General features: G+C 38.8%; 1 protein-coding gene across 5 annotated transcripts in view; it reads right to left on the minus strand.

Moving 5' to 3' along the window:
* Nucleotides 1–27366, minus strand: part of LOC121865948 (innexin inx2-like) — a 50039-nt gene that overhangs the window by 12629 nt on the left and 10044 nt on the right. The window contains exons 2-3 of one of the 5 annotated variants that reach the window (XM_042365516.1): nt 11301–12378; nt 1391–1706 (exon numbers count right to left, since the gene is read on the minus strand). In XM_042365516.1, the coding sequence (XP_042221450.1) occupies nt 1391–1706; nt 11301–11371 (387 nt within the window). In that variant the 5' untranslated portion in view covers nt 11372–12378. Of the gene's footprint in view, nt 1–1390; nt 1707–11300; nt 12824–27366 lie in introns of all 5 variants that reach the window. The other 4 variants (XM_042365518.1, XM_042365517.1, XM_042365515.1 and 1 more) reach the window with 4 other exon arrangements.

The following is a 27366-nucleotide window of genomic DNA, read 5'->3' on the forward strand; positions in this document are numbered from 1 at the left end:
ACGAATATGTGTAAAAATATACTGTACAATAGAAGAAGAAAAAGAAAAAGAAGAAGAAGAATGCGCAGTATATATATATATATATATATATATATATATATATATATATATATATATATATATATATATATATATATATATATATATATATATATATATATATATATATATGCGGGAATGCATATATATGAGCTCACATGCAAAAGTGTGCGGTAAGTAAGTAAACATTTACGCATTGTGCTGCATCCATAAACATGAACAAGTACTTACTATTCGTCATCTAAGAGCAAATGGTCTTTATTCCGTCCGTCTATGACCTTAGTAAGTGCTCGGAAATAATTGGTCTTTATTGGAGAGAGAAAAAAAGGGGAGAGCTTCAGTGCACTTCATCCCAACCATCCAAGCACCTTTAACTGATCGAGTGTCCTTCTTGTAAACAAAAGACTTCAAGCATTGTAAATAAAAGACTTCTAGACTTGTAAACAAAAGAAAGACCTAAGACCCTCTGAAAAATATATACTTAAGCTAAATCTTCTACACAAAAGACCCCAGACTTTTCAAACAAAAGAAAAACCATGTTAAAAAAAAACTTAAATGTTGTAAACACACTACCTAAGACGTTGTAAACAAATTACCTAAGACCGTGTCAACAAAATAAAGATCTTAGACACCTGTAAATAAAGATATCAGACCTTGTAAACAAAAAAGGACTAATTTATAGAAATGAGATCTTATACGTCCCGTAAACAAACAAATCTCAAAACTTGTAAACACCGGCCATAAACTGTACAAAAAAGGTCTTTAGAGTTTAAACAAAAACCTTTCACTTGAAATTAATATAACCAAACTTCAGAATGTAAACAAAGAAATCCTGCAAACAACCTGAGATAAACAAATTGACCTTGGATCCAAGAGTCTTATACCTGGTAAACAAAAAGATCGTCGACCTTGTAAACATAGACCTTAGCCCACGTAAACAAAACTCTGGCTTTGTAAACACAGACATTAACCCCTGAAAACAGACCTTTACCCTTGAAAACAGACCCTAACCCTTAAAAATAGATCTTAACCCCGGAAAACTGACTTTAACCCTCACAGAGACCTTAGCCCTTGAAAACAGAGACCTTAGCCCTTGAAAACAGATCACAACCTTTAAAAATAGACCTTAACCTCGGAAAACTGACCTTAACCCTTGAAAACCGAGACCTTAGACCTTGAAGAGAACTTAGCCCTTAAAAACCTCAGACTTTGTGAACAAACAGAGACGCGAGACCAAGCGTTTAGCATGGAGGGTCTATTCTTTTTTGTTTTAGGAGTGGGGTAGTTCTGGGGGTGGGTGGGAGGGGCTTCTCTCTCTCTCTCTCTCTCAGACATAAACAAAAAGTTTCACCTGCTGGTCGAAGCGAACCTGGTTGCGTGGAGACAGGTGACCACCCGGTCTCACCTGTTGTTCAACTTGTTTCATATATAGGTTAAAGGTCCCCTCGATGTAGCAGTAAGTCTCCACGTAGTCCTTGCTGAGACCATCCTTCCCCTCCCCTTCACAGTGGATAGGACTCAAGATCTGTTTGGCCGAAGTGACGATGGAGCCGGCCAGCAGCAGGACTGGGGTGTACACTGTGATTAGGTTGAACACCAGCGATCGTGAGAACACAGTGGAACTACGCCGCGAGAAATGGTGCAGCGCAGAGAACTTGTGCCACATTCTGTAAGGAGAACAATAGGAGTTAGTCCGTGTTGTTGTGGTGACACACGCACACATGTTTACTTTATACAAGTGGGTTATTTTAAGGAGTAAAGGAGTATTATTGTTTTTATATTTTGGTGAATAAAAAGGGTTAAGAGGATAAAAAGCAATACTATATCGACTACTGACTCGAACCACTGCACCGAATAAAACCTAATTGAGAACTGAAATGCTCAGGGCTATATTATATAACCTCTTAAGGCTCTTTGAGTCATGAATCATTTAAAGAAGATCCTAAGTGATGGATATTGGACCATTAATCATCATATACTTGCCTCAGACAACAACATTAGCTAATAACTGATCAGAGCAATGAGTTCGAGTCACTGTCTTATATTCTGCATGATCCAACCTGTAGCGAACCCCGGAGCACAAGACGTGGCTTCATATACATAATTATATTATCTATAAGAAGAGTTGAGAGCAAACAGAGTTTATTAGATGTTGAAAATGTGAAAGAGCAGAACAAGACAACTTCATTCAACTTTAATAAGCTTAAAGTTACTAAAGATTCATAAAGATTATAACTTGCTTCACAACATAATTGTACAATGATAGATTAAAGACCCATAAATCTAACTATGCATAATCAGGTGATCGTCACGGTCGGAACAAGAGAGCAAATATTAAGAAAATTATTGAGAAAGAAAATTAAATACTTGATAAATGTACAATTCTACTACCAGGAAGCGGACTAGTAATAAAATATAAGGAAAAGTAGCATTAAACTCTAGCTTTATTTATTGATGTTTATATCTGTTTAATATCATGAGTTGAAAGAAAGGAACAAGCTGATGATGGTAAGGATGATAACAGGTGTAATAAGGTTGTTAAAATGATTTTATTAATAGTTTTAATATGGGATTCATTTATAAACTGAGAAATGTTTAGACACTACAGCATCAACCGGATTAATAATAATAAAAAAAAAATAATAATAAAAATGTAAACGTTCGGAAGGGCAGCAAAACTCATCTATTTACAAACTAATCCGAATCAAAATTTTGAGAAGAAAGTATAAAAAACAAACAAAAAACTAACTATTTTACCAAAGAAACGAATCCGAGTCGATCCAAGACAATCTAAAACTGTCTGAGACGCTCGACGTAAACACGACCCACAACGTAAGCCCTCCTCTTTCCTACTCCTGTTTTAGGCGGCATTTTCGTCACCTCCAGTGCTCTTCCCTCTCTTGACCTGACCTAACTAAACCTTGTTCCATCAGATGAGTTAATAATAAAACACCCAAATAAAGACTAAATGATAAAATAAACCATAACTACATATAAAACCTATTATCTTTCACTATACGAGGAAACCTTGTAATTTACCCAGGAAATTAAACTCTCATAAAAACCATCTGTTTGAACACATGAAACATTTGAAGGCCGCCCTCCATTAATAAACCCCACCACCTATAATTGTATGAAAAAGTTTGAGTTAATATTGTTTTTTTACTTTGTTAATGAATGTAAATGAGTTTGATTTAAGATTTTACGTGAGGTATATTAATATTTTTTTACAGCTTTGTGGTTTTATGATAATAGTGGCAGCGTTTTTTATAAGCAACAAAAAGTCATCCAAACATGATCTTGAGAGAGAGACCATAACGATAAAGGTCCTCCAACGGTTTTATTAGAGGCAGACGGAAGCCTATTTAGATAAAGCAAACACGGGAGTCATTTATAGGATAAGAAATCATGTTTAATGAATACAATATTAGCCACAATAGCCTAATTATCCTTATTATTAATATACACAAGCCAGGAGAAAAAGTCCAACAGTTTATGATGTTAACACAACTCAAAACAGAAAGTTAAACTCTGAAATTAATCGCAGTAATTTTCCGCTTGTTAAAAGATGTGACATTTTGTCCTAGTAATAGTGAGCTGTTTGTCTCCTTTGTTACACTGAGTGAAATTCCTCACTTTAAAAGTACCATTCTTAGAGACCAATGGGTCTTTTATTACGGGGTTCTTTTATTACTGGGTTTTTCCTGCACAACTCGCTCAGACAAACCAACACCTGACGACGTATCTTCGCGCTTTATTAAACATAGCATCAGTAAATAAATGAGGGAAATTCTCAATTATATTTTGTCAAGAAGCAAGATGTGGTTAAAAGGTGTCATCACTACCCTAGCAACCGATCCGGATGTGTGAAGTTCGCCGGTTGCTAGGGAGGGGAGGAGGGCAGACTTTAGTCGGTAAGTCAAATGTACGATAAAAAAGTTTTCGGCCCTCCAATATCACCGGTCGATTTACCTCAGTATTGTGACTTTTTTCTTTCGATTTCACTCAAAATTTCCACAGAAGAACTCCTTCAACACATTATTTAAGGACGCGGGCCCAAGCATTGTAATTTGGATAAACAGTTTTTTTAACAATACGTTAATTAGTTTATCTCATCCTCAACTACTTTCCGTCATTTCGGCTAACTCTTCTTGCCTCACACAACAAAAGTCTAATACAAAAATCTTATATATTAACTTAAAAAACCTCCGCATCTTTCTGTTACGTCACACAGCTCCATTTTCAATCCTATTGAGGTCAAATCACTTCAGTCTCTACCACACAGGATGGTGAGTCACCCAACAATGACCTTCACTGTCGCTCTCAATCCTTTCTGTCAACACGAACCTGCCCCTAGTTTATATATATATATATATATATATATATATATATATATATATATATATATATATATATATATATATATATATACTGAAGCCCGAGTACAGTACATGTCGCCACAGAAACACTACATAAACTTGATTGAGTTTTAATGTTGCAACATAACTTTTAACACAACAAAGTAAGAATCCCTAACGCATTGTAACACCTTCCAGACCTCCGTGAAGTTATCTGCTAGTGTCCACATTTGACTCCCAGACAATGTTTATATTTACTGTATGCAGTGTTGCCAGAAAGACGGACCCGCTGATGGGAGATACCTCGGCTACATATTATATTCAGTATCAGTGTAGGCGCGTCGTCACGGGCATGTTGCTTGCTATCTCCTCTTTCACCATAATTTACAAAGTGTATCTCTCATCTGTAAAACAATTTAATCCCGACACTACGAAACAGCGATACTAGGACAACTATTAGATGCAGTACCCAGGCTATGTCTATCATCCCTACAGATAATGTGCTATGACAGCCTCTGCGTTTACAAGTATATCAATTTACAAACGATTTACACCAAATTCACATCGATTTCCTGACAATTTAACGATGAGTGAAGTATTACCAGCACGGAGGAGGCTGTCGACGCCTGATTGACACGCGCGATGATGGGAAGTCGCAGGCGCTTCTGATTTGGCAACATCGTCAGGGCCTCGACCAGCGAGACCCAATAAACATCAATATACAGGAGGATGCGATACCCACACGCGCCCCCGGCCGATATTTCCTGGTGGCGTGGGCACTGGTGTGTGTGTGTGTGTGTGTGTGTGTGTGTTGACATTTGTGTTTGTGTGTGTGTGGGCAGAAGAGAGTAATGCTTATCAATTACTTAATAAATGGATGTTCAAAACTGTGAATTATTTGAAATGTGTGATTGTACAGTTAAGTAGACATGAACGAGCTCTATTTATATAATAATGAGCTTCAAAACATTAGGTTTTAAAGTACTTACACAAATATATTTTCTGATTATATCCTGCACATAAATTAACTGGTCATATATGAATGCAGCAATAGTGTTGTTCTTTAAAACCGCCAATAACTGATGATTAAAACTAGACACTTTAACTCTGGTACAAATTACCATCATTAATTATTTTACAAATTCATATAATGTGTTAGTTACAGATATAAGATTTTACTGATGACTGTGTAGAATAATTTTCCTATGTGAAGGACTCTCTCTCTCTCTCTCTCTCTCTCTCTCTCTCTCTCTCTCTCTCTCTCTCTCTCTCTCTCTCTCTTCGGCCTGTTTCCCTGGTGAGCGCTACACCCACACTGCTCTCTCTCTCTCTCTCCCACAACCCTCCTCCACCCGGGTCACTCCTCTCTATCCTTGTCATCCCTCCTCCACTCTCCTCTCCTCTTTCCACCTTGTCCAAAATAGTCAGGGAGACGTTTCTTAGTCATATTTTTTTAATTGTTGATATTTAGTGCATGAGTTAGCATAGGGAACCTGTATACGTGTACTTTTTATGTATATTGTTTGTATACCTGTACTGTCTATGTAAATTGTTTTTGTGTGAGTACATATATGATAATTTTGGTAATTTTTTAATAATGAGTTCTGGTAATATTTTGGTTAACAAGGTGAGTAAATATGAACAAAAAAGAAAAGCTTATGGTGTAAGTTTAAAGGAAAGCTTATGGTGTACGTTTAAAGGAAAGCTTATGGTGTAAGTTTAAAGGAAAGCTTATGGTGTAAGTTTAAAGGAAAGCTTATGGTGTAAGTTTAAAGGAAAGCTTATGGTGTAAGTTTAAAGGAAAGCTTATGGTGTAAGTTTAAAGGAAAGCTTATGGTGTAAGTTTAAAGGAAAGCTTATGGTGTAAGTTTAAAGGAAAGCTTATGGTGTAAGTTTAAAGGAAAGCTTATGGTGTAAGTTTAAAGGAAAGCTTATGGTGTAAGTTTAAAGGAAAGCTTATGGTGTAAGTTTAAAGGAAAGCTTATGGTGAAATTTTGCATAAGAAAAATAAGAACTAAGACCTAGATGCAATAAACCGTAATAAAAAGAAGCAGAGAAGAGGAAATACACAAGAAATATTAGGGGGAAAAGATGCATTAATATATAGAGAAATACGATAGACTGGTACACAGTGTTTATTTATACAAATGAATGTATTTCATAATAATAATCTAGATCTATAATTCGAAAATATAATTATATCTTCATGCGATTTTAGATTTCCGGGATGAAATAAATCTCATAGGTATAATTAGTTAAGTTTGCCATATTGAAAATACTAGGCGTCAACGATACGATTATAGGCGATTTTATAATGATACACTATATAACAAGACGAGTTATATATGCTAAGCATTAAATTTTATATATTAGGAGAGGAAGGTAATTTTGTACACGTATAATAAAGTATAATAAGGAGAGGTAATGACAGGAATTATATATTGAAAAAAATCTTTGAGTAAATAAATAAATAAAATAAGATGGATGAAGAACAATGGAGGATAATTAACTAGAGCAATTATTATAGAGCTTTGCATAGCACAGTATAATAACAAGTCGGAATATGACCTCAGCAATGGAAAATAAATTACATGAAACTATTATACTTGTGTAAAATAATAAAAACAATAACTTATAACTGAATGAAAAATGAACTTATCTAGAAAAAGGGTAAAAACCATATAATTTATAATAAAGTCTAATGAAATAGATACACTAAGGATTACAAATAAGTAATAAGGTAAAATAAGACTTAGCGATGGATGAGAACAAAAAGTGTACAATAGGGAACAATAAGATGAGAAATTTACATAAAAATACTTAAAAAAATTTGACAATGAATAAAAAAATGATAAACGACATAAAACACAAATGTAAGTTTTAAAACAGATTTATATGATGAAAAAAAAATACATATCGTAATTTACTATAAAAGTCAGTTAGAATCTCAAATACGTACGAAAATCAGAAAGGACAATGGGAGGAGGAAAATGTTGAGTGTCAATAAGTTAAATTTGGGAGGAAAATACGCAATAAGGAATAATATAACACAAGAGAAAGGAAAGTGTAAAATAAAACAGAGATAAAACTTGAAGATAATAAGATGAATAATGGGAGAGAAGGAAGGAAGGGATGAGGGGAAAGGGAGAGAAGAGGGAAAGTGATGTGGTATGGAAACACTAAAACAGAGGAAGAACAGAAAGCGTAAACCAAGGTCTAAAATGAGATACAATACGTGGTGATAAAATCAATAACGAGGAACGCGAGAGAGAGAGAGGAGACCGGGAGGAAAGGGGAGACATTGAAGGAGAGGGAAGACATGGGAGAGGAGGGGAATGTGAGAGGGGAGGGAGAGTGGTGAGGTATTTGTGGTCACAGACGCCGGCAGTGTTGGGTACGTCGCCTGACCTTCACCCCTGACCTACTTTTCCCTCCAAAAATCGAATCAATTTGTTCGCGGCGGTCCACAGCCCCTCTGCCAGGCTACATCAAAATAGGTCAAAGAGCCACTCTCTCTCTCTCTCTCTCTCTCTCTCTCTCTCTCTCTCTCTCTCTCTCTCTCTCTCTCTCTTTCTCTTTCTGCCTTTGTCATCCTCTCTCTGGCTCTCTGTCACTGTCCTTCGTTTACTGTCCCACCCAAATACACGAACAAAGCGATATGATCCCCTATATGCCAAGCTGAGGGAGTGGATCATATATATATATATATATATATATATATATATATATATATATATATATATATATATATATATATATATATATATATATATATTCTATTAAAGCTTTCTCTAACAGCAGACGTACAGAAGCGTTGCCTATCGCGACCGCCATCTATTAGTGTGACCCAGAACTATTTCTCTGGGTGTGAGCGCCATCTATGAGCCGGCAGCTGAACAACGGTCGTCAATGCCATCTGTGAATGTTAGTTGCTACCAGTTGTCAGGTACACTATTACCTCCAGCCTGTGCTACACACACACCCCCTGGTACGCGACAACCGTCTAAATGGTGTGTGGTATTTTCTTATGAAGTCCTGTTTTGTCATGGTAAATTGATATTTTTAATTATAAAACCAACAAAAATTGTGGTACAAAATTTAATATATGTTATTGATATATTTTGGCAACTACTGACCTACACTAACGAAAAACCTCCTCCTGACGATGTGGGTTATATTACAGCTTCCCTCTCCCTCTCTTCCTGTCGCTCTATTAACCCCCCTCCCCCCTCTCTCTCTCTCACGCCCGTCCCAGCAGGGTGGCCAGGCAGGCGTTGATCTCCTGATGCTTAACATTCAGCTGCCGGCCCGCCAGGGTTGTTCCACCACCAGCAAGCACACTCCAGTGTACTAATTTATTGTTGAGCCACACACACAGGCACACACAATATATATATATATATATATATATATATATATATATATATATATATATATATCACTCGTTCTCATTCACATGCATTATTGTGCAAGACGAAGGGATAACCATTGTTCACCATGTACCCAAACTGAAAACGACAGAGAGAGAGAGAGAGAGTCACATGACTTCTTAAATAAGGGTGTGGTATAAATGGTGTGGCGGTAGGGTGGTGTAGGTGTTAGTGTACATTAGTGGCATTGGTTTAAAGTATCTGTCACAGGGTCCAGAGGTCGGCTACTGCTACGTGGCCTCCAGCCTCCTCCAACAGCCACACCTTCGCCGCCATTTTATTACCTTAAAATTAACCATCCTTATACTACTACTGCAACAATAACAACTACTACTACTAATATAATCCTTGATTTAAAATACGTTAATCTTAACTCAAACAAAAAGAAAAAATTGACAGATAATTTTGAAATATTACCAACTTGAGTCTAGCTGTATATTGCCTTATGACCTTCTTACTTGGAAAAGACCAAAACTTAAGGGCGTTAATCACACTCCTCCATCACAATAAATCGACCTTCATAGTGAAAGTTTTCCCTGGGTAAGAAGGAACTTACTCCACATGCTTAGAGGTCGGATTCAGGAGAGATATAAAAGATGGAGGTAAAAATGGCGACGGGATTGCACTGAGACTCTACCTTTCAGTTAAGAGATACAAAATAATCATAGAAAACTTCTCAATGTATCAACAGACAGACCAGACGACGATTGGGTGATGAAAGTGGGTTAATCTCTCGGGATTTTCTACTCTAAGGACAAGGCGTTATTCTCAGTGAGTCCTCCTCCTTTAGGCTGTGGTAATAAAGTGATATAATCTCATTGTGACACAAATACATAATATTGTTGACATTTTAAGTTGACTCGAGAGAATAAAAGAGAGAAGGAGAACTTGAACTACTGTGAAAAAAGTACAAAAGTTTAGAGGTAGAAAAAAAAAAGACCCACCGTGAAAAAACAAAAGAAAAAGAAAAACATGATCCTATTAGAAAAACAAAACAAAAGCCGAGGAACCCAAATTGACGTTTAATTGCAGGGGAAAAAAAAAACCCCCACTCTGTAATGTACAAAATCCGATGTAATTACTAATAAAACATAAGTTGTTTAGTAAAATGCAATACACACTGTAGTAAATACAAGTTTAAGAGGGAAAAAATACAATACCCAGGAGAGAGGATGATTACAATAGCCAATATGGCCCATACAAAAATTAAGAGCAAGATTCAAGAGCCAATATGGCGACTTAAGAGCTTCAGTAATATAATACAATACCTAATGCAACAATAAATACGATATGAAGGGACAAAATACAATAACGAATGAGGCAAATATAAATACAGGGATAAAATACAATACCGGATGTAGCATTACAAGATGAATAAAAAATGCATTACCCATTACAGGAAAATACAAGATAAATAAAAAAAAAATACATCACCCACTGTAGCATAGGAAAAAGAAAAAATATAAGGATTAAGGGAAGGAAAGATGCATTATCTACTGTAGGAACTTGTGAATTAGATATAGGGATAGAGAGAGAGAGAGAGAGAGGGAGAAAGGGAGCAATTAAGAAAATCAAATACGTTACCCAAATGTGGCAAGAATTTGTTAAACCATTCGATGCTGATGTTGACCTTTTAGGGTTGACCTCTCCTGACCCCGCCAGGGACTTTAAATAAGTTAAGATGATATATTTCTCTATTATGTATTATTACTAAGCTGCTTCAGTCCTTGTGAGCTTTACTAATTAGTTGCTAAATACAAGATAATGTAAAGACTAAGTGGGTGGCTTTCAGTACAGTGGTCGTCAAATGAAAGTTATATTGACACTACTGGGAGAAAAATATGTTAACTTTTATATTTTGATAAAGGTAATAATTTGTAGAGATAATTCACTTGATATGAGTTTAAGTTATTAAGTGAAGTAATCAAGTATGGGAGTAAAATGTTGAGGTGTGTTTGGTGTTAGTTTCATGATGTCAAGTTTGTTAAGAGTCAGCCGTCAAATTAACCCGTCAAAGAAAACCAGTCGTTTATAACTTTGTAAAAGGTACAAGAAAAATCTAAACTTATTTACAAAGGCAACTCGTAAAGGCAATCGTGCAATTAATCAACTAGGAGGAAATAATTTGGAAAGAAAAAGATTCAATTATTTTATGAACAAACAATAAACCATTTAGTGAGAACAAACTGACATGGCACTGATGACAGCTGCTAGGAGTAATGGCTGACTACTTAGGTTATGACAGTCAATTAATGTATTCAGTTAAAACAGGTCGATTAAGTCAGTGTAGCGGGTGTGAGGTGCTGTCTGAGTGACCGTACTTCACAGCCATCAACCAGGGAGGAAGTAAACAAGGGAAGCATTCTACCAGGGGGGGCCACTAACCCCGTGTGTCAAGTACCCTGGCAAGAGTTGGGAGGTTTATTATCTGCAGAAGAAGGGACTGAAGAAGGGAGGAGGAGCTACTACGTACTGTCCCGCCTCACTGCCACAGTTGGACTGCAGAACGCTGAAGTAGACGTGGTACTGCCCGGAGACGAGCATGGGGAGACGTGGGAGGGCGGGGCCGAGCTGGCACCTCCGCCGGAAGGTTTGGCCCGTCTACCCTCACAACCTCCAGTCTTGGGCATTAGTGACACCCCCACCCCCACGGCACGGATCCCCTGCCCGCACCGCACCTCTCCCCTGGGGAATTCTATACCCGGTGGGGGACGTTGCGAGAGATGGGTCGATGTTCTGGTGTTACTACACGTCCTTGGGGAGAGACCAGAGCGAAGGGGTGTTCTTGGGAGCCTTAAAGACGAAGGGGACGTCCTTGAGAGAACATTAAGTGGAAGGGGACGCCCTTGGGGAAGATCAATGAAGAAGCCTAAGACCGAAGAGGATGTCTTGGGATATTCACTGCTGGAGGGGAAGTCCAGTGGGTGATGCAGGTCTGGTCGTTTGAGGCTTCGATACTCAAACAGTACATTAGAACTCAGAGAAACGGGGTTCTTATAATGTTCGGTCCATCGCGTTACTTGTCATAATGATAGTTTACATAAACCCCATTTTTTGCTGATCTTATGTTGATATTAGAGTCCAAAGAATCTGTGTTTGACGGCAACTTTTTAGCACACGAGTGAGACAGAGGCGTCCTCTTATGACTTTCAGTACTGACGTCTTTAACTTCGATTTCTAAATGTGTAATACGGCCCCCTGGGTGCACCTTGTCGATATTTAAGAACTTGAGAAGGAAGATCACTAATTTCTAGGGTTTCCGCTGCAGTAAGTCAGTATTTCTCTAATGGTATCTGATATAGAACACAAGTTTCTAGGGATTTTCCTAAGGATTATCAGTTTCTAGTTCATCTAGTTTGGGTTGTCTGTTTCTAGAGAGATGAGATTTCACCACCACTAAGACACACTAGTTACTACAACGTCTAGTACGGCAGGGCACCAGGCTCTAGGGGTCTACAGATAAAAGTCACTAATTTCTTTCACACACACCGCTGTACAACATCAGTTTCTAAGACCGTCTGTGATAAGATAAGCACTGGTTTCTAGCTCGTCTGTAAGAGAGAAAAAAACACTGGTTTCTAAAGATGAACGGCGAGGAGAAACACCGATGTTTTTCCAGGACGCAAGTTTCTAAGACGTCAATACACGGCACCACAACTTCCAATATTGTCTCTGAGGGAACTAAAGTACTTTGGTATTTTTTTTACTGGATGGGAGCGACTCGCACAGGGATTTCCGAGGAATTCATTGGCTGAGAGTATATAACACTGACAGTTTCGAGATTTTAATAGGCTGGAATGTTCGTGGATATTACTGATAGGGAGTACCACCCACAGAGAGTTTCGAGGATTCCTATTGGTCGAGAGCGGCTATCACACGGAGTTTTGAAGCGACGTAACAAGCTCTAACCACTGAACGACATCGTAACAATCAGTGAACAAGGGAGTGAGCTGTGTGGTCATCTTGGCAGTTCGCTACGTGCATTGTGTCAGTTGTCTGGAAGCGAAACAGGTTACAATATGTTAAACTACATCTTAGGTGAAGGATAATTACTAATAATTCACTCGTTAATATAAAAAAAGAGTGATTATAAAAAAATGAGAAATCGTCATAAGTGTAATTTAAACATCTGGCATGAAAAACCCATTACTTATGTAGTCGCTATGATAAAGAAAATGCTAATAATAATAACAATAACAATAATAATGCTAATAATAATAATAATAATAATAATAATAATAATAATACAGTAATAATAATAGTAAAAATAGTAATAATAATGACTGACAAGCGATAAATAACAGTATTATGCAATGGGTCACATAATTTCGCACTATGAACTTTGACCCAGATTGACCTGCCCAAGGTTATATCATAAACACAGACGGACGGACGGACAAACTAACAAAGCGACTGCTATTTATACCCGTTTCCTACGTGGCGGAGGGGGTAACACAACGCTTGGACAATATTACAAAATAAAGATAAAGATTATTATATTTTTTATGATAATTAGCGAAATAATTACGAGTTAATTATCAATTATTATCTAAGAATCAAGTAATTATACCCGAGGGTTTAAGTAAGATAATTAGGTAGTTATCGTAATCAAAGGGTTAAGTAATATTAATTAAATACAACACCACAACTCTCCTCTCTCTGACAACACCCTACACTCTCTCCTTCCTACCTCCCCCTACCTTCTACACCTCCCCCTACCTTCTACAACATCCCCTATTCTCCCCCCTACTCCCTACAACGCCTCCCCCTACCTTCTACAACATCCCCTACTCCCTACAACGCCTACATCTCTATCATTAGCAGCTCACGGTAAATGTAAACACAATATTTATTTAGTTCACCTGACTCTTGAACCATATGAAACAAATAAAATGTTTTTGTTTTAGTTGTTGTTGTAGGGAGAGGTGATAGACGAGGTGAGTTAAATGACATACAGCTTTGTGGACTGTTTTCAGCAGCTGTTTCTATTATGAATATGATGAAGAGTTAATGTATGTGTGTGTGTGTGTGTGTGTGTGTGTGTGTTTGTATTGACCGGCTTGATCTATATAACCTACACGACCTACATTACCTACATGACCTACACGACCTACATTACCTACATGACCTACACGACCTACATTACCTAACAATATCATTACTATAATAATAAGTACTGTACCTGACGGACCTACAGGTAAATCCCTTAATACCTGGACATACACCTGGCCTAATTAATTAACTCCAGGTAAAGGAGAGAAGCCTCTAAAACGCTTTGGCTCTTCTTTATATCAACGCTGGTAAATGGAACTACCTTTGTGAACATTTAAATTGACGTTTGTGTTATCTCTACCGTAATTACATACAACAATTATCACATATTTGTAGGTTTTTGATACAGAAAATTATGTAATGTTTGTAGGAATAGTTTTTTTTGAAATGTTTAAGTTTTATTTGTTATATTTAATACGAAGCTCCGACAATGGTTGGGTTGACGGGTGATGCTGATTGTCTAGCTGAACGTTTATTGGCTGAATGCTGACAAGTGGCGCTGTAAATGATTGGCTGAATGATATAGCCTGCAATTCAAGTGACGTAATCAAAGGTCTGTGATTACGGGCACTGATTGGCTGGATCTTCAACATAATTCGGGAAGGATGTCAACAGGGTTTCCCCGACCGCGAACTCGAAGACTGATTGGCTGTTGTGTTCTTGCCCGAGTGACGTAAGCATGAATCACGAGATCCTCAACGCTGATTGGCTTGGTGTTTCCTTGACGCCAGATTGACATTAACAAAGCTCTGTGATTATGTACCCTGATTGCTTGAGTGTTCCTGGGGAGTCAGAGTGACGTAAACAAAGCTTTCAGACCGTGAACCCTGATTGGCTAGTAGCTGACTAAATGCCCGGGTGACGTCAATAAATTTAGGGAGTGTGTTCGCTGATTGGTTGTCTTACTCGCGCGCGAAAACACATATACAAAGCCGCCATTGGCTGAGGCAACGTTAGATCAGCATTAATCCTCGGCTTGTTGAAGAGACGGCCGCAACACTTCCGCAATCGCGAAGAGCCTCAGCTCGATGAAGATTGGCTATATTAGGCGTCCAATCACTAGCCAACTAAATTTACATTCGTAATGAAGATGTTGAGGGGATCTGGTAACGTGTACTTGCGCGCGTCGCTGATTGGTTTACAGTGTATCCACTCTTATCTGTGATTGGTTGACGTTATGTAAATAGCCAGTTCAATGCGTTAGTAGTTAAGAATATAAGTAATTATAGAACTAATTAAATAGCTTATTGGTATATAAGTACGCAGATAAGTAATTAAGTAGGTTGGTAAGTATATTGATTATTTTATACTTTGAAAGTTAAGTAAATACTAATTGGCATATAATAAGTACTGTATATAAAGTATAAGTAGATATTTAAGTAAGTAAAAATATATGAAAGTAAATATATAAATCAAAGTGATAAGTAAAATATTTATAGAATTAAATAATCAAAATATAGGTTTAAGTATAGTCAGTTACGTGAATAACTAACTAAGTTTTATAAGTAAATACGATAAATTAAGTTAGAAAGAGTATTTAACAAAAGAAGACAAAAGTCCACCTTGGCTCCTACTTTACGATATATAAGTTAGTTAATAAGTATTCTCTACTTATAATTAAGGTATGTGGTATCAAAGTATGTATGTATGTATGTATGTATGTATGTATGTATGTGTGTAGGCTATGTATGTGTTAATATTCAATGATGTGTACATATACATTGCATGTATGAATGTTAATATGTGTATTGCAATGTAAACACCCACACACACACACACACACAGTCCCTACCCCTCCCCCCACCTCTGAGTTGGCAACCCACAAATTATATAATTGGGGGGGGGGGGTCTTTATTCGTCGGGGTGATAGTAAGGTCTTTTTATTAAGTGTGGGGGCTGGAGAAGTTATAAGGCAGGGTCTTTGTTAAATGTAGGGGCTGGAGGGGGTCTTTATTAGGTGGGGCTGGAGGAGTCTTATAAGCGCGAGGGTCTTTATTAAGTGTAGGGGCTGGAGGTCTTATAAACATGAGATGGCTGGTATTAAGTGTAGGGGCTGGGGTCTTATAAACATGGGGTCTTTGTTAAGTGTAGGGGCTGGAGGGTCTTATAAGCGCGGGGGTCTTTGTAAGTGTGGGGGAGCTGGAGAAGTCTTATAAGCGCGGGGGTCTTTGTTAAGTAAGTTTTAATAGCCTCACTAACGACGTCTGGAATATCACGCCGACTGAATTCCAGGATTCCAGTAGTGGGAATGGAGAGGTGGGGGTGAGAGAGATTCCAGATTTATTAAAGGGCGGGGGGAGGAAGGGGTAGGGAGGGGATCAAGGGGGTGGTTTTTTCCAAGTGCTGTGATTTTTTTTTCTCTTTTATTTACTTCATTTATTCTCTCCCTGTTATTCTAGTCTTTTTAATCTCCTCTTCTTCTCTCCTTCATTATACTATATCTCTCACTTTCTATCTGGCTTATTCCATTCACTACCTTTTTTTTCTGCCAATTTTCATTTATTCTCTCTCTCTCTCTCTCCCTCTAATTTCTTTATCTCTCTCCCTCTAATTTCTTTCTCTCTTTCTCTCTGTCTCTTCTTCTTTTCCTTGCTTTCACTTCCTACCATCTTTCTTACTCCTACTACTTATTCGTTCTGTCTCCCTCTTTTTTTATATTTTACTCTCTTCCTCTTCCTTCTCTCTACCCCTTCCTAATCCCCGTTCTTTTCCTCGTCCCATCATCCCCTTCTCTCTCTCTCTCCCTCCCCCTATTTCTTCCTCTTCCTTCCTCCCTCACCTTCATCTTTCCCACCTTATCATAATTTTTTTACTCCCTCACTTCAAACTTAGTCTCCTTCCTTCCTTCCTTCCTTCCTTCCTTCCTTCCTTCCTTCCTCTTCCCTGCCTCCCTCCTCCCCACTTTATCACAATCTCTCACTTCTCTCACTTCAAACTTCGGCTTCCTACTTCCGGTCAAAACCATCACAACTCTCATGACTTTTTTCCAAATATTTTCGTCATTTTTTTTTACATTAAGTTGATTCCATGTCATAAATTTTCTCTCTCGTGTGTGTGTGTGTGTGTGTGTGTGTGTGTGTGTGTGTGTGGTGTGTGTGTGTAGGTGTGTTTGACGTAATGTGTGTGTGTGTGTGTGTGTTGATTTACAAAGGATACTCAACTCAATATATTGGATAATCTCTCTCTCTCTCTCTCTCTCTCTCTCTCTCTCTCTCTCTCTCTCTCTCTCTCTCTCTCTCTCTCTCTCTCTCTCTCTCTCTCTTTTCTCTTTTTATTTTAACAACATTTCTTTCTCGATATAAAAATGATAACAAAAAACCCAAGAAAGATGAAAAATAATAAGAAAACAAGAAGAAAAAGGAGAGAAATGAATAATAGAAAGAAGAAATATATGAAAATAACAAGAAAAACAAAAGAACAAAACACTAAGACAAAAGAAATAAGAAACACAACAAAGACAAGAGAAAAAAAAAGAAAAAAAAATAGAATTAAGACGGAAATGAAAAAAAAAATGAGACGAAAGAACATAAACAAGAAACAAAATAAAGACAGGAAGAAAGAAATAAAGAAAGAAATGAGACGAATGAAGAAAGAAAATAAGAAATAGATTTATAATTTTAGATCTGGCATACTTTCTGCAGCTCTCAGTGAGGAGCTTGAGAAAATCCCTCTGGTGATGTGAGGGTCATGGGGGGTGAGTGGGGGGTGAGTGGGGGGTGAGGGGAGGAGTGGGAGAATTGAGGAAGAGGAAGATGGAGCGAGGGGAGGGAGAGGGAGTGGGAGAGATAGGAATAAAGGGGTGAGGGAGGATTATGAGGATGGGGGAAGGGGGAGGGTGAGGGAAGGGAGGTGAGGGAGGAGTAAGAGGGTAGGAGGTGAGGGAGGTGAGGGAGGGGGTGAGGGAGGTTAGTGAAGGGGAGGGGAGTGAAGGGGAGGGGAGTGAAGGGGAGGGGGTGAAGGGGAGGGGAGTGAAGAGGAGGGGGGTGAAGGGGAGGGGAGTGAAGGGGGTAAGTGATGAAGGGATAGAAGAAGGGGAAACCAATACACAAATTACTAAACAAACAATCAATCACTTATTCTATCAATCAAATCAACTAATCAACCAATCATAATCATTTAATCACCCAATCAAACAATCACTTAGGAAACAAAGCAATAAATAGACAGTCAATCAATCAATTGCTCAGTCAAAACCAATTAAAAACTCACTTAGCCAATCACATAACTAACCAATCAGCCAACCAACCAAACGATTAGTGAGAAAATTACCAATCAATCCATCCATCACTTAATTAACCAATCAGCCAGTATACAAAATTATAAACAAATAACCAATGAACGACATACGGAACGAGTCATTGAAAACAATCACCCGATAGAAGGAGAAATATACCTCGGCCTCCCGATCTCCCTATCATCTTCAAGTCGTTTCATCGGAAATTCGACCAATACCTTTAGGACTCAATATTGTGTGTTAATGAGGACGGAAATTCGCATTCTCGTACCGACAATCGATCGCACGTCGCCAGGCGCTAAATTCTGGACGGCAGGTGTTGTGGTCCTAACAGTGTACCCCCTCTACAGGACAGCCTCTTAACTGATAAATATAAAATTGCAGTAAATCCGGATGCGTTATGGGAACGTATACAAATTTTCGAGGCGACTACGTTGGATTATTATCATTATTAATACTGATATTTTAATTATTTTAAATAATGTGAATAGCAATAGTGTTTTTCATCATCATCATCATCATTATTATTATTATTATTATTATTATTATTATTATTATTATTATTATTATTATTATTACGGGGCTATCGGTGACGCCCGTGTGTTATGGCAATATCCCTGAGGCAGACCCGTTGGTTAATTACTGGGTGTATAACAAAGGGCAGACCGGGCCGTCACCCTAACAGTTAACACAGGTCATGTTCTCGGCCTTGACTGGTGGTCCTACCTGGGAGACGAGTCCTGGACGGTCCGTGTTAACACTGCCACACCCCGCACCTCACCTTACAACTTGTCTTATTACAACTAATGAAAAACTAACATTACTCTTAATTTATGATAACAAACGGATTATAACTATTTTTATTCTTTTAAATATACTGTAAAAAATACTCGAGTATCATCAATAATCACGTAAAATTAAGTCTGCCCAGAATATCTCTGAATTACTGTATAATGTAAGTCTTGGGGAGGCGAGGGTCGTGACCCACCAGGACCACCACACTTACTACCACACTTAATGATGGTGACACATCTTGTACCACACACACACACGTAATAAGTCATATATTGTATGTGCATGCGTACCCACATGTTAAAACACACACACACACACACACACACACACACACACACACACACACACACACACACACACACACACACACACATTCACAAATATACATCTACACAAACCCATAAAAATATATTAAAATAATCCCAATGAACTTTCCGTAATAGTTCCGAACAACCGTTTGTAGAAGAAAGTTTGATCAATGTTAGTAATAATAAGGCTACAGAGCTCATAATACAGTACAGAAACACTCACAAGTATTAGTTATAGTGAAAGTGATCATTGCTATCTACTGTCAGTCATTATCTTAAATCTTTATAAATTATCGTAGTATTTCGTGAGGGAAAGTGTGTCATGTCAGACGACCCATCAGGGGCTGTGTGGATCGAGGACGCTAACACTATTAACCTTCGGCACACAAGGAGACAGTGAGACGGGCACTAAACCTGACAGCCTTCACTTCCCCAACAGTAAAGTTGGTACTCATTCACCCCTGGGTGACCTGAGGATGCCTCGGGTGCGATCCAGCCATCACACATAATAAATTCTTTTGTAGGCTAATATCAGTCAAACCTTCAAGATAATATACTGTATAATTATATTGTATCATCATCAACACTTGTAACTGTTATCGGAGACATAATAATCACAACAATATTGATTCATCTTACTTTTCAGAAGATTTTAGCTGAATTTCATCATTTTACATCAGATATTCCCTGACATTTATTGAGTTGTGGGTTCCAGTAATTCATCGATATAAAAAACCCCTACTTTACCTACTTTACACTATCAGCTCCCCGCCATTACAAAAGTATCATAGAAAACGTGTGTACTTTTTACCCCAGATAGTTATATTTTCCCTCCTCAACTACGATATTCCCCCAGCCTGTTTTTATTTTCCCGCCCCATCACGTGTGTCCCGATAACATCTATACCCCTGTGTCACTTTTTCTCATCCATTCATTACCGTTTCTTTGCCTAAATATAGTTGGAGGTGTTTTTTACTATTGGGCACACACACACACACACACACACACACACACACACACACACACACACACACACACACACACACACACACACACACACACACACACACACACACACACACACACACACACACACACACACACACACACACACACACACACACACACACACACCAGACCTCTCAACACCTCCGTACGTTCTCTAAAATTAATCACTATTCTCCCCATGTCCCACTTTCTTACCCCACAACTTCATCCTTTAAAGCTGTCCTCTCTCTCTCTCTCTCTCTCTCTAGCGCTCTCAACCTTCTCTTTAAGTCTTCTTTATCACCTCTACTGCTTCCTCTACTTCTCAACCACTAACCATGACTCACGTTCCATATGGGTGAGACTTCCTGTTACGTCTGTGGTATTAAATTATGGCTCCCCCTTCCATTCTTTCCCCTGTTCCATTCCAACTCATTTCACTCTCCCTCATTTCTCTTTTCTCTCTCTCTCTCTGTGTTTCTCTCAATCTCTCTCTTTCTCTAGTCTGTTTCTCTTACAATCTCTCTCTTTATCTCATCTATGCCCTTATCCTCATTTCACTTCTCTCACCCTCATTTCTCCTTTCTATTCTCTTCGTCTCTCTTTCAACTACCCCTTACCCCTCCCCCATTCCTTCTCCCTCCCTCATCCCTTCATCACTCTCCCTCCCTCCCACCTCCTCCTCCTCCCCCACTGTGGCAGCAGAGTCACTCCCCACACGACTCTCTCCTCTTCCTTCCCCTTTAACACAGACCTCCCTCCTTCCCTCCCTCCCTCCCTCCCTCCGTCTAACGCTCCAACCTCACCCTCCCTCTCTCAAACTCACTCTCTCTCTCTCTCTCTCTCTTCATCCTACATAATAATCTTTGTAGTTTTTATTGAGGGTTATCTACAGTTATCTACAGTTATCTACAGTTATCTACAGTTATCTACAGTTATCTACAGTTATCTTCAGCTGTTGTTTTTAAGTTAATCTCAAAGTCTAATAACCGTGTCTTATATCCTTCTTTATCTTTGTGTTATCCGGCTTGAACACCTTAGTTGTTCTGTGGTCTGGCGCTAGATCGCCCACCCACCCATCTGCCCACCCACCCACCCACTCCATCTGCCCACCCACCCACCCACCCACCCACCTGCCCACTACACTCCACCATACCTCCCCGTGACCCACTGGCTTCAAGTAGATTTTCTCGATATGACATAAGTAAATATAATCAATTGCAGGCAAGTGTCGTCCTTAGTGAGGCGTGACATACGATGCAATTTCCCTCGGCGGTGGCACAAGACGATTCTCAGGAGCCTTATGTTTACGGTGTGGCCGAGAGGTGCAACATTTTTAAATTGATTCCTCCTAGGGCTGGCATCTTTCTCCTAGGGCTGGCATCTTTCTCCTAGGGCTGGCATCTTTCTCCTAGGGCTGGCATCTTTCTCCTAGGGCTGGCATCTTTCTCCTAGGGCTGGCATCTTTCTCCTAGGGCTGGCATCTTTCTCCCAGGGGCTGGCATCTTTCTCCCAGGGCTGGCATCTTTTCTCCCAGGGCTAGCATCTTTCTCCTCCTAGGGGCTGGCATCTTTCCTCCTCTAGCCGGGCATCTTTCTCCCAGGGCTGGCATCTTCCCAGGGGCTGGCATCTTTCTCCCAGGGCTGGCATCTTTCCTAGGGCTGGCATCTTTCTCCTAGGGCTGGCATCTTTCTCCTAGGGCTGGCATCTTTCTCCTAGGGCTGGCATCTTTCTCCTAGGGCTGGCAACTTTCTCCTAGGGCTGGCATCTTTCTCCTAGGGCTAGCATCTTTCTCCTAGGGCTGGCATCTTTCTCCTAGGGCTAGCATCTTTCTCCTTATATTAGTTACGATCCGTTTAAAAGATACGGTCGAATATTCCCCTACCCGCTCAACCATCACCCCTACACGCGCGGGGTGACTCCAGATACACTACTTTGATGTGAGGTTTTGGAAGATAACAATTTTTTTCTAGGAGTTTAAACCCGAAAACCTGGACCACTGACACACACAACAACAACAACAAAAATGAAAAGAAAAAAATGACGAACTGCGACCGTCCAATCGGAACCTGGCAGGCGTGTTGCCGGTTAGTTAAATAATTCACACAGTTCTGCATACAGTTGGCTCGGCAGCTTGAAGCAGATAACAAGAGAGAGCAATATATATAAACTGGTGAATAAAGAGAGGGGAAAATACACCTGGATTAGGCAAATTGACGAAAACAAAAATTAAAGATAACAGCAAGAGAGATATTTATATAGTGGCCAGGATAAAGACTAGGGAAATGTGTGTGTGTGTGTGTGTGTGTGTGTGTGTGTGTGTGTGTGTGTGTGTGTGTGTGTGTGTGTGTTTTAGAACATTAAATCATCCATAAAAACATAAAACAATAAAACATCCTGATAAAAACAAATATTATCAGCCACTGGAGAAAACCACAACAAATAAAACCACAACAAATAAACACAACAAATAAAACCACAACAAATAAACCACAACAACAAACTACAAATAAATAAAATACAAATAAATAAACCACAACAAATAAACACAACAAATAAACCACAACAAATAAACACAACAAATAAACCACAACAAATAAACACAACAAATAAAACACAACAAATAAACCACAACAAATAAACACAACAAATAAACCACAACACTTATTCACATCTAATAATTGTTTCTCAGTATAAAAATAAGATACAAATAAAATTCATGATTAATTTACTGTTATTTTACTACTTGTGGCCCTTCACCCAAGGGCAGGTTAGGAATGGTGGTAGCGATGGTTGTAGTAGTAATAGTTGTAGTAGTTATTGTTGTAGTAATGTGTTATTAATTTTTTTATTATTATGAGGAGTGGAGGAGGAAGAGGACCGGAAGAGGAGAGGAGGAGGAGGAGGATGAAGGAGGAAGAGGAAGAGGGTTGGTGTCACATAACCAACTACTACCACCACCACCACCACCATTAAACCATCACCACCACCACCACCATTAAACCATCACCACCACCACCACCACTGCCACTCACCATTAAACCATCACCACACCACCACACCACCACCACTACGTCTCTTCCTCTCTCAATAAGACACCACCTTTATGATACAGGTGTCACCATACGGTAGTCACCACGGCCATGTTTTATAACCCAAGTTGGTCTTATTTGGTTGGTTGTGAATTAAGTGAGAGTTTCTGTAAAGGATTATGTGCCAGGCATTGAACACGATCACCATGGATACAGCCACCACCACCACCACCACTACCACCCCTTCGCCTCACTACCACCACCTACCACTACCACTACTACCCATTCCCTTAACTCTACCACCACCTACCACCATTTACACTATCTCCATCACATACTACTACCTTCCAAACACTACCATCACCACAACCACTTACGAGTAACTAAATCGACTATCATCATCATCACCTGCTACCCACCACCACAATTACCCACCTACCAACCACAATTATTACCCATCACCGCAATTACCACCTACTACCACAATTACCACCCACCAAACCACCACCACTTTGGCTCAGTCTCACAACACCCGCCCACACGCCCCTCCGGCACCTCATTCACCACCACCTGATGCGCACGACGACCACCACCACCACCTCCTGCGCACGACCACCACCTCCACATCATCCACCTCCACCAACCCTTAACCCAACACATCAATACAATCCACCACCCCCTTCATCCACCACCCCATCCACTACCACCCCTCCTCAACACAACCACCATCCACTACCAACCCTCCTCAACACAACCGCCATCCCTCATCCACCACTCCTGCCTCCCCCTCACCTCTCACCCCCCCTCACCAGGCAGCAGCAGACTGGGGCAGACTCCCTCGCGCTGACACGTCTGCTTTAAGGAGCTTATAGTAAAGTTGGAGAACAAATGTACTTTATGGACCAATATGCGTCGACTGTGTGATATTATGGTGGTGTGACTCACATGTGTGTGTGTGTGTGTGTGTGTGTGTGGACCTAACCGGCCAGCCAAACACCAGCGCTATCTGTATGTATGTATGTACGCCGGGGCGTGTACGTGTTGTCGTACATGTGCGGAATTTATGTGTACATGTGTATTTATTGGATGTGAGTAGAGTGTCTGTATTGTGCCTTGTCACATTACTTACGCTGTGTGAATGCTTTCTCTCTCTTTCAGGCTCTCTGTCGCATTATCTATCTATTTATCTCTCTTTCTAAGTGTGGTTTCATCATCATCATCATCAAATAATACCAACCTAATGCTGGATAAAGGTAGGTCTATCTATCTATCTATCTATCTATCTATCTATCACTCGATATATACCACACACATCACAGGTCACATCCCCCTCCCAGGTTCACCTCTCAACACACCTGTATGTTAAGACAGTCGCTGAGGGAGGTTATGTGGTCTCTTCATCGTCTTGGCTTGACAACCAGAGAGAAAATAATCCTCCTTATAAATTTATTAATAAAGAAATGGACAAAAATGAATAAAATAAAACTAAACGTGATTGATGAAATATGAAAAAAATAAATAAATAAACACGATTGAAAAAGTATATAAACAAATAAATAATGACAAAAACACAAAATTAAACACAAATGGATAATGCACATGCATATATGAGACAAAATAAAAAATGTAAACATAAAATAAAGAATAATACAAAACTATATAAATAAAAAAAAGGCACTAAAACAGCTTAACGATGAGGTAATAAAACCCATAACAAACGAATATCCGTGTAAACAATGGTAACTATGACCTCATTACTAGCTGCCGTAATTAAAGGAGTTTCAGGTTTACAAAATGAAGTTCTTAAAGTAAGGTTAACAGGAGTACAAAATCCCTTAACCGATCTTAAAATCCCGCCAAGAAAAATAAAAGTCCCTTTACTATGAACATAAAAGCCCTTACTGTTCTTAAAACCCCGTTTGAGGAGAGTAAAAAAACCCATATCCTGCACTAATAGAATATAACCCTTATCCAACCCCTAAACCCCCTTAACCCAACCTCTGAAAAAAGTATCCCTCCCAAACGACAAAAAAAAAACCCATCCATAGTCAGATCACGTTAGGCAGGTACTGGTCTAAAAACACAAACACATAAAAACACACCCTACACCCCCCCACACACCCACACACCCACTTATCCTACCCCCCCCACACCCACACACCCACACAAACACACAATAACAAGAATATAAAAAAAAACAGAGACCTCACAGAACAAACTCAACCGCAAAAATGTCATCTGAAAATGGATAAACATAAAAAGAGAATTAAGAATGCAAACGATGTGAAGAAGAGACGCTAACGGGGATTTAGATAATACGTTTAGCGCTAAAGGAACAATCGGGAGAGAGTAACGAATGATAGAAAAATGTACACGAGCGAGGGGAGACTTCGACATTATGAACGAAAATTATATACACTAAAAAGAATTATTATTTTTTTTAATCTTTAGCTTTCGATGTGAAGAGGAAATATATGACTTAGTGTAGGATAAAATATATTTAAACTTTATTAGCAAATATATACTGTATATGTAAAAACTGCTGTAGTGTATATTAAGCATCTACGAAATATTAAAATGTAATGATATCTCACCTGAAAAAATGAAAAAAATTCAACGTTAATAACGAAAATTATGCAAAATAAAGGAATGACACCAATAAGAGTCTTTTTTTACTTTACAATAACATATCATAGTTATCGCTAAAAAAACCTCCCACGCAAATATAATACATAAAAGAAAACGAACCTTAATGAGGGATAACTTACATAAAAAAAAATCAGCATATACCAACCACATTTAAACGAGATATAAAGTTGAAAACAATTTGACATTTAAAACGAAAAAAAATAAGAGAAGAAAAGCAAGAAGAAGAATAAGAAGAAAAAAAAGGAAAAATAAATATTAAAAGAGAATGATAAACTTGACAGGTAGGAAGGAAAAAATTTTACCCAATTATTAAGAAAGTAAGTATATCGTATAGAGGAAACCGAACTCCACAAATTCTTGAAAGGAAGTGACAGTAAGACATAAGGTGAGGAGGAGGAGGAGGAAGAAGAGGTAAAAGGAGGAGGAGAAGAAGGAGATGAAAAGAAAGTCGAAAAAGGAAGAGTAGAATGAAAAAGGGGAATATGGAAGAGGAAGATAAGGAAAAGAGGAATAGGAGAATGAGGAAGTAGGTGATAGGGGGACGTAATAAAGTAACTAAATGAAAACAAGATAAAGAAGACAGAAGAAAGGAAAAGGGACGAAGAAAAATAAGACGGAGAAGAAGCGAAAGGAGGAGGAAGTGGAGAAGAAAGGAGTAAGAGGAGAAAGATGAAGACTAAATAGAAGAAGAAAAATAAGAAGAAAAAATAAAAAGAAGACGAAATAGCAGACAAAACAACAAGAACAATAATAACAACAATAATAAACAAGGAAGGGAAAGACAACAAAAACAAAATAAAATAATAAAGATGTGTATAAAGATGAAGGTAAGAAGTGGAATAGAAAAACCCACACCTGACCCACATCAACCCCACACCAAACCCACACCTGACGCACATCAACCCCACACCAAACCCACACCTGACCCACATCAACCCCACACCAAACCCACACCTGACGCACATCAACCCCACACCAAACCCACACCTGACCCACATCAAACCCACACCAAATCCACACCAAACCCACACCAAACCCACACCTGACCCACGCAACCCACACATGACCCACAACCTGTCACTTTTTTTTTATCCACCAGCCTCTCATATAACACCGGGAGTTTCTGTGACCTTTGACCTATAATACTGGGTGACCTCGTCTGCGACCTTGTCAACCGCCAACAAAAGGCCCACCAAAAAAAAAAAAAATCCAACCCTTAAAAATAGTGTGAATTTATGATGGTAAAATAAATAAATTAACAAAATGACACAATAACAAAAACAAAGATATAAATTATTTAACCTAACCTTTTGTTAAGTCTACAATATATATATATAATTTAAATTTACTTAACCAACGAATATGAAACAAAAATATATAATAATAGGTCGGTAAGAGTATGATAAAATAAATGAATAATATAGTACAAATGGTTGATAAAACTGTGATACAAAGAAAGTGATGATTAAGGATAACAGTAGA

Source organism: Homarus americanus, unplaced genomic scaffold (assembly GCF_018991925.1).
Source record: "Homarus americanus isolate GMGI-L3 unplaced genomic scaffold, GMGI_Hamer_2.0 scaffold44276, whole genome shotgun sequence".
Lineage (NCBI taxonomy): Eukaryota > Metazoa > Arthropoda > Malacostraca > Decapoda > Nephropidae > Homarus > Homarus americanus.